At 47.7% G+C, this 13,764-nt stretch overlaps 1 protein-coding gene across 1 annotated transcript in view; it reads left to right on the top strand.

The window, feature by feature from the left end:
- Positions 1-9,553: 9,553 nt before the first annotated feature.
- SRSF11 (serine and arginine rich splicing factor 11) overlaps positions 9,554-13,764 on the top strand; it is a 55,048-nt gene continuing 50,837 nt past the window's right edge. Inside the window, exon 1 of the mRNA XM_082265607.1 lies at positions 9,554-9,862. Coding sequence (XP_082121733.1) covers positions 9,741-9,862 — 122 coding nt within the window. The 5' untranslated portion in view covers positions 9,554-9,740. The remainder of the gene's footprint in view (positions 9,863-13,764) is intronic.

The raw sequence follows: 13,764 nt of genomic DNA, 5'->3' as shown, positions 1-13,764 counted from the left end.
CAAATTGGCCTAATATGTTAAAAAAAAATTTGATTTTTAAATTTTTTTTTGGGAATGTTATATAGCAGAATGTGACAAATATGTTTTTTTTTTTTTTTTTTTTCAGAATTGTTGCTGTTTTTTCATTTATAGCGCAAAAAAAAAAAAAACGCAGAGGTGATCAAATACCACCAAAAGAAATATTTGTGGGAAAAAAAGGACATCAATTGTATTTCGGTACAGCGTTGCACGACCGCGCAATTGTCCGTTAAAATAACGCAGTGCCGAATTACAAAAAATGGCCTGATCATTAAGGGGGCAAATCCTTCCGGTCCAGAAGGACCCCCAGCACCCCGTAACTAGCAGGCTACCATCGGTCGGATTCTCATTCCAGTTGCCCGCCTGGTTCCTCCAAAATTAATCCCAAATTAAGGTACCCTGCCAGCTTCCTCAGGGTCACCAGACCTATTATGCCTCCCACCCGCCTAATGCAGCAGGTGCCCAGGCGGAAACCATGATAGACTCTGACACTGATTCTGAAGTCTATACTACTTGGCGAGATTATGTACGCTGTATGCCTACAAAGCAAGACTTTCGCTTACTCATCCAGAAGGTACGTGAGACATGTTGATCTGAAATCAATATGCTTCGCTCTGATCTTCATCAACTGTCTACCAGAGTCACAACTCTAGAGGAAGATGTCCATGACACTAAGCAAGAACTCTCACAAATTCACAATCGCCTCGCAGGACCTCTACTCTCTGTGACTTTCAGCATCATCTTGAGGACCTGGACAACAGGAGCAGGCGCAACAATATCAGGGTCTGGGACCTCCCGGAGGCGACCCTTGATGAAGACCTGCATTCTACTCTACAAGCCATTTTCAATAATGTATTGGGTCACCCGACTCACCAGAAAGTCAAATTGGACTGTGCCCACCGGGCTCTTCATCCTCGTGGTCCATCATCTAGACCACGAGATGTGATCTGCAGGGTCCATAACTACACTCTCAAAAAAGAGATTATGCAAAATGTACGGTTTATGTGCTCTATAGATGTCAGGGAAGAAGTCCAAGAAGTACTGGCAAATATGCCAATACCCAATACGGTCGCGCTAATTTGCGCATGTGCATTAGCGAAAGGCACGCAATGGCGCATTCTGACCTTCATCCGAACCAACTACCTGGCACTGTAGGAAGCCATGAAGAAAGCTCAGGAGGATTACAAAAAACATTTTGACAAAAAGAGAAGAGGTAATCCTGTCCTGAAGGTTGGGGACAAAGTTTGGCTTTCCACAGCTAACCTCAAACTCGCTTGTCCCTCTCGGAAATTGGGCCCAAAGTTTATTGGACCCTTTGAGATTAAGAGAGAAATTAAACCTGAAGCTTTTGAACTGGACCTGCCAAGCTCCTATAAAATCCATTCAGTCTTCCACATCTCCCTACTCAAACCAGCAGTGTCTAGTTCATTTCCTGAAAGAGAAGAGCCACCTCTGCCACCAGTTACTGTAGGGGAAGACACAGAATTTGAAGTGGAAGCCATCGTGGATGGTCGAAGAAGGTGGAACTCATGGAAACCAGCAAATAACGTGCATGCTCCTAAACTTCAACAGATTCCCAGAAGAACTGATGGCGCAGAGCGTGCCAATTGCGAGTGTTCTCTGGCCTATATAAGGACACCAATGGCTATCACAAACTGCTGTGTTCCTGTGCCTTGTGCTTCTGTTTGATTACCAGTTACCAACCTGGCTTACCCCTGACTTGCTCTGGCTTCTCTCCTGGCTCTGAACCCGGCTTGCTTCTCAGACCTGCTTCTGTCTATTCCAGATTGATATCCTGTGTTTGACCCTGGTTTGATCTCGATTAAGCTACTTGCCTCTGCTCCTGACTGACTAGCTATATTTGACCCTTGGCCTGGCTTCTAACCTTGCTCCTGCTTACTCCTCTGTCATGATCCACCAGCACCTCCAGAGAACCACCTTTTCTACTTGTGGTTGTCCTCGCATCTGGTTTCATCAGGCAGCTTCACCTGCAGGCAACCCGTGAATTTTTGGGCATAGCACCTTCTGTCACCACCTTCAGGGGTACTCTGCACTCAGCCGCAAGGGGAGCCCTCTCCTCACCTCAGCCTCCAGTCAGGTACTTGACAATAGAATTTGAAGGGGCCTCCTTACAACTCTTTCCTGACCTGTCATGGATCTCGCTCCAGTCACTTCTCACTACGCTACAGGACCATGACTTCTGATATTGGGGATTCCTGAAGGCTAAAAGAGATGGAAGATCCGTTACATTACGATATCCAGAGGACCTCCAGTCCTTCTGCAGAGATCTGGACATTCCTGTTCCGGCCACCCCGGGCTGGGAACCTCTCCTAACCCATACTCCGCGCACGGAGTCCTGGATTTAGGTCACTGGAAGGAACATTGCCACGTTCAACTGATGTACCTTCCTCACCATCTGCTCATGGTTGATGGTGATTGGTGCCCTTTGCATTTTTTTTCTACTTAATGTTTACCATCTGATCCTATTTCCTGGACTCTCTTGGATCTGTGTTGCAACATTGTCCCAGGCTCCCACCATTCAGGGGCTATATCTTTAGTTATCTTCATAGACTTTCCAGATGTCTCTACTATATAGGAATTATCCATTTGATGCTGATGTGTTTTTTTTTTTTTTTTGATTAATGCTTGTTGCTACTTCCTAATTGCGCAGACCAGCCCCCCCCCCCCACCCCCGTTGTTGTTTGGATACTAGTGGCGGGGACGTACTTGTGTTCTAGCCCCCTGGATTACGGGCTTCCCCTCTTTCATTTTCAGTTCAGGAATGTGTTACGTCTTTATTAGGCTACAGCTATTTGAAATTGCAGGTTTATTCTTAGCTACTCTAATAGGCAGGCCTTGGAGTGGTATTAGCACACCCTTGGTCTAACTGCCCTCTCCCCCTTTTTTGAGGTTCTCCGAAGGGTTTTCTTTTTTTTTTTTTTGTCTTTTTTTTTTTTTGTCTTTTTTTTTTCTCCCATACCTTAGTCGAGAGGGACCACTAGGAGACCCTCAACCCGCCATTTTATTCAGGCAGGTTATATTGTGAAATGCTGAATGTCTTTGGTACTTTTTTGTTGTTGCTGGTTACAATTTTTTTTTTCTCTTTCTTCTTCTCCTTCCTTCTCCTGGCTTTTCTCTGCCCTTCCTTGTTCCCTCACATGCCACCTGGACACCCACCACCCCCCGGAATTGTCTGCCTACCCGCCTGTTTCTGGTTAACTGGCTCAGGGCCTCTCGTGGGACTTCCATTACCATCCCCGGTGTATCTGGACTACTTCTGGACTGTAAAGTATGCTACTGTATTTTCTCTTTCTGTGTCCACCATGATTGTGTGAAAGGTCTCAATTCTAATGTTAAACGTAGCCTGACACTTTGTGAGTTCAAGCGGTCTGTGGCAGATCTTATTTTGGTCCAAGAGATGCATCTAGATAAATCTGGCACAATGGCATTTGCCCTTACAAATTTCCCTCAATTCTACCTTGCCTCCAACCCACGGAAATGGGTGGGCATGGCGATCCTCTTAAAACAAGGCTCCCCTTTCTAACTACACTCCTTGTACGTTGATCCAATGGGGCACAATCTCAATCTTTGGGGCTCTTGGAAGGAATCGGATCTTACCCTCTGCAACATCTACTCCCCGAATGTTAACTAAATGTCTTTTCTATCTAAAGTGTATAAATGTTTGTTCGCCTCTCCTCATCAATATTTGGTGGTTGGGTGAGACTTTAACTTACCTTTCTCCACTAGCCTAGATAAACACACTTTGGGCCGTGGACGGCCCTCTCCGACCCTAGACAGACAATCTACTCGTTTCCACCAACTGACCAGACACTATGCTCTTTTTGATGCATGGTGCACTACCTATCCTTTAGCTAAGCAATTCACATTCTACTCCCAGCCCCATAAATCTCATTCACCAATAGACTATATTTCTTTGTAAATGCTCCCACTCTTAGAGCCTGCAACAGCTCTGATATCCATTCAATATCCTGGTCTGATAATGTCCCAATCATGCTCTCTCAAGCGTTTCACCAGGGTCCCTTAGAGCTTGTCACTGGCGCTTAAATGAGTTTCTACTTAAACATGCTCCTTCCAGAGTGGAGTTGGAGAACATTTTGAAATTATATTTTGCGGAAAACAGTTTCCCAGACATTTCCCACGCCTCCTTATGGGAGGGTCATAAACCAGTCTTTTGTGGTCAATGTATATCACTCTCTACCGCCCTAAAGCAAAATGCTGGAGCGACTCGTCAGCTGCTGGAGGCTAAACTCCAGCAGTTGGAAGCATGCCTGTTGTCATCCCCCTCGTTATCCATCCTCAGGGACATAATCAGCACCAGAGTGGGTCTACGGGATATTGACCTTGGGAAAGTTGAGAAAGCCCTTCTTCGGCTCTGACAATCCTATTATGATAAGGCCAACAAACCACACACGTTATTGGCTAGGCAACTCAGCAAGCGTACGGACACTACCTCCCACCTCCAGACATCCTTCAGTCCATCCACTCCTATCTGTCAGATTGTGATCTCCCCACCATCTTTTCCTCGGATTTAGCCTGTCTAAACTCTATCCCGATTCCTGAGCGAAAGAAAAAGAAAGCTCTATTTGTGGTAAAAAAAATTACATAAATTTGGTTTAGGGACTGTGTTGCATGACTGCGCAATTGTCCTTCAAATTGCAACAGCCCTAAAAGCTGAAAAATGGCCTGGGCAGGAAGGGGGTGAAAGTGCCTGTATTGAAGTGGTTAAAGTGTCTCTTTGCTGACGATGCACTATTTACGATTGCGCAACTACATATCTCACTCCTCAATCTGCATAGGGAGCTGGATCGCTATAGCCTTCTCTCGGGTTACAAAATTAATAACTCTAAGACCGAGGCCCTCCCTCTTAACATGTCCTGACTCCCGACAGAAACTATCTCTTCTCCCCAATCTTTTAATTATTCATGGAGGACTTATACTTTAAAGTACCGTGGGGTAAATCTTACACCTTCTTAAGATACCCTTAATAAGGCTAACTTCCTTCAATTACAGTATATGCCTCTATCAAACCCTTTTTTACTAGATGGAAATCCCAAAAATTATCTCTCTTTGGCCACATGGCGACCATCAAAATGGCAATCTTGCCCAAATTTCTTTATCTCTTCGAGACACTACCCATTCCCATCCCAGCTATACATCTTAAGAATCTTCAGAGTGATCTTCTATATTTCTTTTGGAACTTCAAAAGACATAGGATCGCTAGGTCCGTCTTGTACGCCCCCTGTGGCCAAGGTGGCCTCGCATTCCTGAACGTGGCTCAATATTATTTGACAACCCAATTACTTCCCCTCGCCTCTTGGTATACACTCCATGCTTACAACCCCTGGACACAGATTGAGAAATTGTGGCTGGCTCCAGTCCACCCAAATTCCCTTCTATAGAGTGTTGACGCTCCACTTATTACAGAGCAACTATTGGGACCTATGTTGCTCATCATGGGGCTTTTCCACTGCATGGAACCAAACGGTTCGGCTCGCTTTTGTGCTTTTCCACTGCTGGTACCGCATGGTATGGTGTAGGAACGGTTCGGTACGGAAAGGTACGTTGGCTCTTTTCCACTACATGGAACCGAACGGTACAGCTCTCCAAAACAGAACCACCTCGATTGTGGTTCCAAGAGGTACCATACCGGTACCATATCCCACAATCCTTTGCATGCAGTCACTACTAGCCACTGATTGGTCAGAGAATCGTTGTTATCCCACCCACTTACTTTAGTACTACTTTAGTGGAAAAGTAAACAATACCAAACCGTATCGAACCGTTCCAACACCGTACCATGCGGTACCATGCAGTGGAAAACCAAACAGGGCCAAGCAGGGCCGAGCCGCTACTTGCACTCTTGGGCAAGGCGCCAAGGTATTATATCCACTTACTTCCAAGGCCTCATTGGTGACTTAATTTCTGTTCACGCCCAACGTCCCAGAGAGTATGATCTCGCATATGTCTCATCCTTGGAAGGAAATTGCCTTCTTTCACTTTGGCTAGCTGGTGGATTTCAGAACTAGAATATTTGGATCCTTTCAAGACCTGCAGTAAGCCTATGACCTGCCTAAACAGACCTTTTTTAGCTACTTACAAATGTGAAATTTTGCACAATCCTTTACGACTTACCTTCAATTTTCCCCTCTAACCAAGTTTGAAAAAAATTTGCCTGGAGGGTCCGGCCTCCAAGGGTATGCTCTCTCATATTTACCAGCTCCAAATTACAAATATATCATCACCTGGGCCTCGACATGCCTATATGTGAAAATGGGATCAGGTCTTGAATGAGGAGCTGCCATTGAAAACATAGCAAATTATTTGGTCGCTGGCATCAAAGAGCTTGATTTGCACCTTGTATAAAGAGAACCAATATAAAATCCTCTTTTATTGGTACCAAACTCCAGACGTGCTCCATTCCAAATATCCCTCTGCCGATCACCGCTGCTGGCGCTGTAGTAAAGATATAGGTACATTGTATCACATCTATTGGTCTTGCTCAATGATCATCCCTTATTGGCAAATGGTCAATTCCCTCCTCTATTCCGTCTTCGGATCCTGGGTGCCTTTTCATCCCAAAATCTTCCTCCTGGGGCTCCCGCCTGCCTCCTTTTGCAAATTGCCTAAAAAACTCCTAGCACACCTGCTGACTGCTGCACGATGCTTAGTTGCTCTTAAACAGAAAGAGCGGGATGTGAAGAGGATGGAGTACCTGACTGCTTCACTAACTGACTCTCTTGAAGCTCATAACCGAATATGGGAATTGTGGGATATACTGGAAACGCCCCTGACCTCTGTTCCCCCGAATTAATGGCGGTATGGTTGGGTGGTTGCTGTGGACTTTGGTGGGATTTTGACACAGGTGGATGTTCTCTACTGCCCTCTCTCCTCCCTCTATCTCTTCCTTTCTCTCGCTTCTCAGTCTCTCTCTTCCCCTCTTTTTATTATTATTATTTATTTTTCTCCTTTTGTGTGCTTCATATGGTGCAAGCTTCTGATGGGTTACGCATGGCAGCGTAGCCGGGACCTGGTTGACATACAACAGTCTTGAGCAATAATTATCAAGCTTGATGTTGATGAATGATACATGTTTTTTTCCCAGGATTTATTCTCCCTAATTGAGCTTAATTGTTGTATGTCTTGTAAGTTGGCACCTATTGTGGCTTTTGTCTCTAATTGTATCTGTTTTTTTATATATATTCTTCTTTGATCTTACTTTTGAAAATCAATAAAAATTGTCAGTTTCTAAAAAACATATGTGCCGAAGCATAGGGGAGATCCGCCCTCTGTGTCCACCCCATCCCCTATGCTTCGGCATATATGCTTTTTTAGAAACTGACAATTTTTATTGATTTTCAAAAGCAGCTGAATGGCGTTCCTGCAAAACAAACAACGGTTAGGCTCCATTCACATGTCAGCGTATGAATCGCGGCGCGATTCCGCCCGCGATCCGGAGATTATTGCAAATCGCGGGACGCCTGTGCGTTGCCCGTGATTTGCAATAGCCCCCCCAAACGCTGAGCGATGTTGCCGCGATTTCCGCCTGCCGAATCGCGGTAACATCGTGCAAAAAAAAATCGCGGGACGCATTACGCCCAAAAAAGTACAAGAGCTTCTTTGGAGCGTATTGCGTCCCGCGATTTTTTTTGCGCGATGTTACCGCGATTCGGCAGGCGGAAATCGCGGCAACATCGCTCAGCATTTGGGGGGCTATTACAAATCACGGGCAACGCACAGGCGTCCCGCGATTTGCAATAATCTCTGGATCGCAGGCGGAATCGCGGCGATTCTGCCCGCGATCCATACACTGACATGTGAATGCAGCCTTAATGATAAAACATTGTCAATAAAACATTAACTCAATAAAACAAATTTTTTTTGCAATTTGTGCCAAAAAAAAAAAGAGTAGAAAATATATGGCGAAGCATAGGGGCAATTCGCCCCTATGTCCACCCCAGCCCCCATGCTTCCCCATATATTCTCTTTTTTTAACTGTGGTGGTGAAATCACCTCCTACAGCGCTGCTGTCACTGATTTTATGTATTGTGAGAGCAAACCCTATTGCTGTCAAAATAAGCAAATCAGTGCTGCAGCTGAATGACATACCTGCAAAGCAAACAACGGTTAACAATAAAATACAGTAACAATAAAACATTACAGTATAGCATAAAATATAGTAAAAACAATAAAACGACAACTATTTTTGGCTTTTTTATGTTTTTTTTTTAATCTTTTCTTTTACACTTTTATTGTAACTATAAACATTCCAGGTTAGTGTCTCTCAAAGTGTGATAGTCATCTCGTTCGAGACCCTGTGTAAAAATGCGCCTAGACTGTGCCGTGCTGTACCCTATACTAATACTCTACTAGTGTGTGGTAGCGACAGAAACAGTCACCGATGCAGAGAACAGGTTCGCCAGGACAGGAGGGACAAAAATAGCGGATGTCACGCCTATATCACTGTATTCTACAGAAACTGCATCTTTTTTGGGGTGTTCTTTAAGTAGGAGTACCAGGGAAGACATCCGGAAAATGCATCTTATGCACTGAATCTCACTGCATAAAATGACCTGGTCAGGAAGGGTGGTAAATCTTCCAGGGGGCATGTGATTAAAGCGGAGTTCCGGCCTCGGAAACTATTTTTTACTAAAAATACCTCCGGGTAAAGTCAGGGCTAGTACATTCCACAATGGATAGCCTCTGAACTGTCCCGGGTCGCACTTACCTTTTAGAAGAAATACCTACCTTGAAAATTTCTTCTCCAGCGCTGCCATCTCAGGTGTGGGCAGCTGAAGCCAGCGCGTCCTCTTCTGCATCCTCTTCGATCCCACAATGCACTGCACTGGCCCCGCTGTCACTTCCAGTGCAGGCGTGGCATCCCTGCACAGCTTCTTGGCATGCCCAGAAGCTGTTTAGCAGGGAATGACGCGCCTGTGCCGGAACTGACGAGCGGGGCCGGTGCAGGCGCATTGACTCCTGGGAGCGATGATGTTCATCTCCCAGGAAACAATGCAAGCAGGAAGTGACGGCGCGGGACGCGGCCGCAGAGGGAGGAAGTGGAAGAAAGGTAAGTATATTTACTTTAATAACAAGGTAAGTAAACAAAAAAAAAAAAAATCGGGACTATCCATTTATTTTACAGGTGACGCAGAGCAAGCGGATGGCCCAAAGTCGTTTTTGAGGCCGGAACTCCGCTTTAAATATATTTATTACTGTATGGCCACCACCTGAGGAAGATTAGGTATGAAGGAAGGTTTTACATTGTAAGAGGCTGGAGAGAACAGCCTCCATTGTCATCCTGTTATGTTATAGCTACCACACACACACTGTGGCGCTTTCACTGAGTAAACCTCTCTGAGAGCATGGGAGGGGCGTGGCCTGAGCGGGAAAGTAGACGACCGTGCGGAGGTGTGGCTCAGGCCCAGAGGGAGGCGGAGGCTGCCGTTCCTGGGGGAGTGGCCATGCTCAGAGCGGAAGGCGGTTCCTTTCCTCCAGCCTGAGGAGGCGGAGTGCTCAGTGCGCAGGCGCGTTCGGTGCATTGTGGGAGGCCGCGGCCCAGTCAGGTTCTTGTCGTTGTTGGATGGCGGCGGTGTGCTGCTCGTTGTAGCCGGCCGCTGTCGCTCCCCATTCCCCCCTCCGCCGACCTGTACTAATCGTGTGTGTGTGTCCCTCTTGTTGTGTGTTAGAGCAGGAGAGGCGCCATGACTTCCAGCACAGACGTCATCCAGGTGACCAACGTGTCCCCCAGCGCCAGCTCCGAGCAGATGAGAACTCTCTTCGGCTTCCTGGGCAAGATCGACGAGCTGCGCATCTTCCCGCCCGAGTAAGTGACCCGACGGGGAGGTGAGGGGAGCCCGACATGGCGGAAAACGGGGGGAGGAGGGACAAAATGGCGCCCGGGAGGGGGCGGGGCGGATGTGTGTGAGGGGAGCCCTGTGGGACTACAAGGATCAGCGTAAATCCTGTATATATAATAATCTATCTGTTACCTGGCCCAGTAGGCCTCTCAGCTTCTGAAGTACTACAAGGCCCAGCTGGTTTTTTCCCTTCTGCAAAGCCCTCCTTTCCTAAGGCCCAGCAGACCCCTCCACTAGGTCTGGTGGGGCCCCACAGTTTCTTTGCAGAGCCGCAGGCCCCCCCACAGATGCTGAGGGACCACCGAGCCCGGCGGGGCCCCTCTTTGCTATATGGCACAGCGGGGCCCCTACAGCTGCCTAGGGACCTCAGGGTCTGGCAGGGGCCCCACACAACTGCTGAGCCGCGGGGCCCCTACAGCGGCTGAGTTGCAGGGCCCCTCTTTGCTAGATGGCTCTGCGGGCCCCCCACAGCTGCTGAGGGGCCCCAGAACTCAACAACCCCCCCCCCACAGCACTGGGTCCGTTGGGGCCCCTCTTTGCTACATGTGCATAGTGGGGTCCCAACAGCTGCTGAGGCACCTCGGGGCCTGGCGGACCCCACAGCTGCTGAGGGACTGTATTCTATATGACACAACTGGGCCCCTCAGGTTTTAGGGGACCAGTGGGGCCTCTCTCTGCTAGGCCTGGCAGGGCCCCACAGTTTTTGTGGTACTACAGTGCCCAGTGGGACTAATCCCCGCTCATGGTATAGCGGGGTTCCCTTAGCTGCTTTGGGGCCACAGGGCCCAGCGTGGCGCCTCTGCTAAATGGTAGAATTAGGCCCCTAAAAGCTGAGGGACTACTAGGCCCTGCATGCCGTCCGGCAGCTGGGGGGCCCCAATGCCCTGCATGCCGTCCGGCAGCTGGGGGGCCCCAATGCCCTGCATGCCGTCCGGGCAGCTGGGGGGCCCCAAGGCCCTGCATGCCGTCCGGGCAGCTGGGGGGCCCCAAGGCCCTGCATGCCGTCCGGGCAGCTGGGGGGCCCCAAGGCGCTATGGAGCCCCTCTCTGCTACATGGTGCGCTAGTGCAACCAGCTACTAAGGGGCAACATGGCCTGTTGGGTTCTGCAGCTACTTGAGAACTAATATCAAAACCCAGCATGCATGTGCCCACCCCAACAACTGCACATCACCCGCACCTCGCTTCAGTACCAGGTGCCTTGTGTGCACTTTTTGGCTGAATTCTGATCCCTGGTCTGGCCGCTGACTTGGTGTTGTGCATGTGCAAAATACCGGTCCTCTTACCCTCTAAAGGGAGGGGGGTGTGCTAGAAAATTACTCAGAACCCCCCAAACATATCTTTTTTTTTTATTAGCATAGACCCTAGAGAATAAAAAGGCAGTCGTTGTAATTCTTTAATCAGATGGCGACCGCCCCACATTTACTTCGGCAGAGCACCTGCTCTGGGCAGAATCACATAGCTTTTTGTAGAGCTGCACGATTAATCGTTAAAAAATCATCACGGTCTTGATTCAACCCCCCTCACGATCTTAACCACCTTCCGCCTGCGCTCTAGCCGAAAGACGGCTACAGCGCGGTCTCTAATTTCCGGGAGGCCGTCTTTAAACGGCCTCCCAGTAACAGGCTCCCCGCGAGCGCGCATCGGGGAAAATCTGTCGTCCATGTCCCTTGGACACAGCCAATCGCAGATCGTGGTGAATGGCCAATCACATCGGCCATTTACCACGTGATCGGACCGTGCAATGAGAGATGATCTCAAATGTAAACATATGAGATCATCTCTCATCGCCAGCTCTCCTTCCTCACACAGAGACTGCGTGTGAGGAAGAGGAGAGCCGATCAGCGGTAAGGGGACACAGAGGAATGTAATTAGGACACTGATCACCAGTGCCCTGATTACACAAGAGGGGGAAAAAAATGCCATAACTGCCCACAGTACCCGCCATCAGTGCCCATAATGCTGCCAGTCAGTGCCTGCTCAGCTAGGCACTGATGGGCACTGACTAGCAGCACTATGGGCACTGAGTGCCCATCAGTGCCACCTATCAGTGCAGCATATTAGTACCTCATCAGTGCTGCCTCATCAGCGCACATCAGTGAAGGAGAGAGATTTATTTTCAAAATTCACTCTCAGAAAATAAGAAACCTTTTTCTTTTTCAAAATTTTCTGTCTTTTTTTTTTTTTTTTTGTAAGAAATAAAAACCCAGAGGTTATTAAATACCACCAAAAGAAAGCTCTATTTGTGTGAAAAGAATGATAAAAATGTAATATGGGTGCAGTGTAGCATGACCGCGCAATTGTCATTCAAAGCGTGAGAGCGCTGAAAGCTGAAAATTGGCCTGGGCAGGAAGGGGGTAAAAGTGCCCAGTAGGCAAGTGGTTAATCCAGCATTTCCCTGATTTTTATACTGTGCAAGACCCGTTCACTGCCCACTCACAGCTATCTAGGGAAAACAAATCTCCTGCAAATGTTTATTAACATTGCTCAGGGCTGGGAGATAACTATAAACAAAGTATTATTTGGTTCTTTTAGGCCCCTTTCACACTATTGCAACGCAATTTTGGCGCGATTTTTGCCACGATTTTGAAAGCATGGGCAAGGCTATATGCCTCAAAATGAATTAAAATCGTGGCAAAGTAGTGCAGGAACTACTTTGAAGTCGGTGCGACTTCAAAACGCACTGATATGAATGGGGCTCATTGAAAATAATGGAAAACGACTTGTCATGCGATTTTGCGGTCCAAAATCGCGGGACAAGTCGCACTAGTGTGAATGGGGCCTTAGGCCCCTTTCACGCGATCAAGACCGATCAGGTCCGCCTGTCTGTTTTTCAGGCGGACCTGATCGGGCCACCCTTTCTCCTCTGCCATCCGATCCAAAAACAGCTGGATGGCGAAAGGTTCGCCGTCCGTCAAGCGGGTCGGATCAGATAAAAACGGACATGCTGTCCATTTTCATCCAATCTCCTCATAGAGAAGAGCGGGGATCGGACAGGTCCATCTCTGCACAGTGAGTGGAGACGGACCTGTCAGCCTCCTGCTCAGCGGTAATTAGCGGAGTCCGCTGAGCTGATCCACCCCGTGAGAAAGGGGCCTTAGATCAAAGGAAGGAACTTCAGTCTGTAAATTAAGTCAGTTTAACCACGTAAAGTGATTGTAAAGTCTCGTTTTTTATTTATTTGTTTTAATAACAAACATGTTATACTTGCCTCCTCTGTGCAGTTGGTTTTGCCAAGAGCAGCCCTGAACCTCCTTCTCAGGTCCCTTTTTGCTGCTTCTAGCCCCTCCCTCCTGTCGAGTGCCCGCACAGCAAGCAGCTTGCTATTAGGGCACCCTAGCTGAGCTGTGGCTCCGTGTGTCCATTCAGACACAGAGCTGATGTTTGGCCCCGCCTCCTCTCTCTCTTCAACTTGTTGACATCGCTGGATAGAGATGGAGCTCAGGTATGCATTAGGGGGTGCTGGGGAGGCTCCTACTCTTAGAGGGCCTTTTGACTTGTCAACTCCATTACTTCTTAAGAACGTTTAGGTTTTAACCACTTGCGCACCGCATATATTCTGCGGCAGGCTGACTCGGCTGCACGAATCGCCTTACTTGTACGGTGGTTCGAGGGAGCTGTCCTGGCCATTTTTTTGCCATTCGGCACTGCTTTATTGTAACTGAAAATTGCACGGTCGTGCGACACTGTACTCAAATTAAATTGATATCCTTTTTTCCCCACAAATAGGGCTTTCTTTAGGTGGTTTTTAATCATCTCTGCGACAATTTTTTGAAAAATATTTTTTCTTTCTGCTATATAACATTCCCAATAAAAAAATTTTAAAAATCTAATTTTTTTTATTCATTTTAGGCCAATTTGTTTTCTGCC

This window comes from Pelophylax lessonae (genome assembly GCF_965119305.1).
Source record: "Pelophylax lessonae genome assembly, chromosome: 8".
Classification (NCBI taxonomy): Eukaryota; Metazoa; Chordata; class Amphibia; order Anura; family Ranidae; genus Pelophylax; species Pelophylax lessonae.
This window is presented reverse-complemented; position numbering and strand designations above follow the sequence as displayed.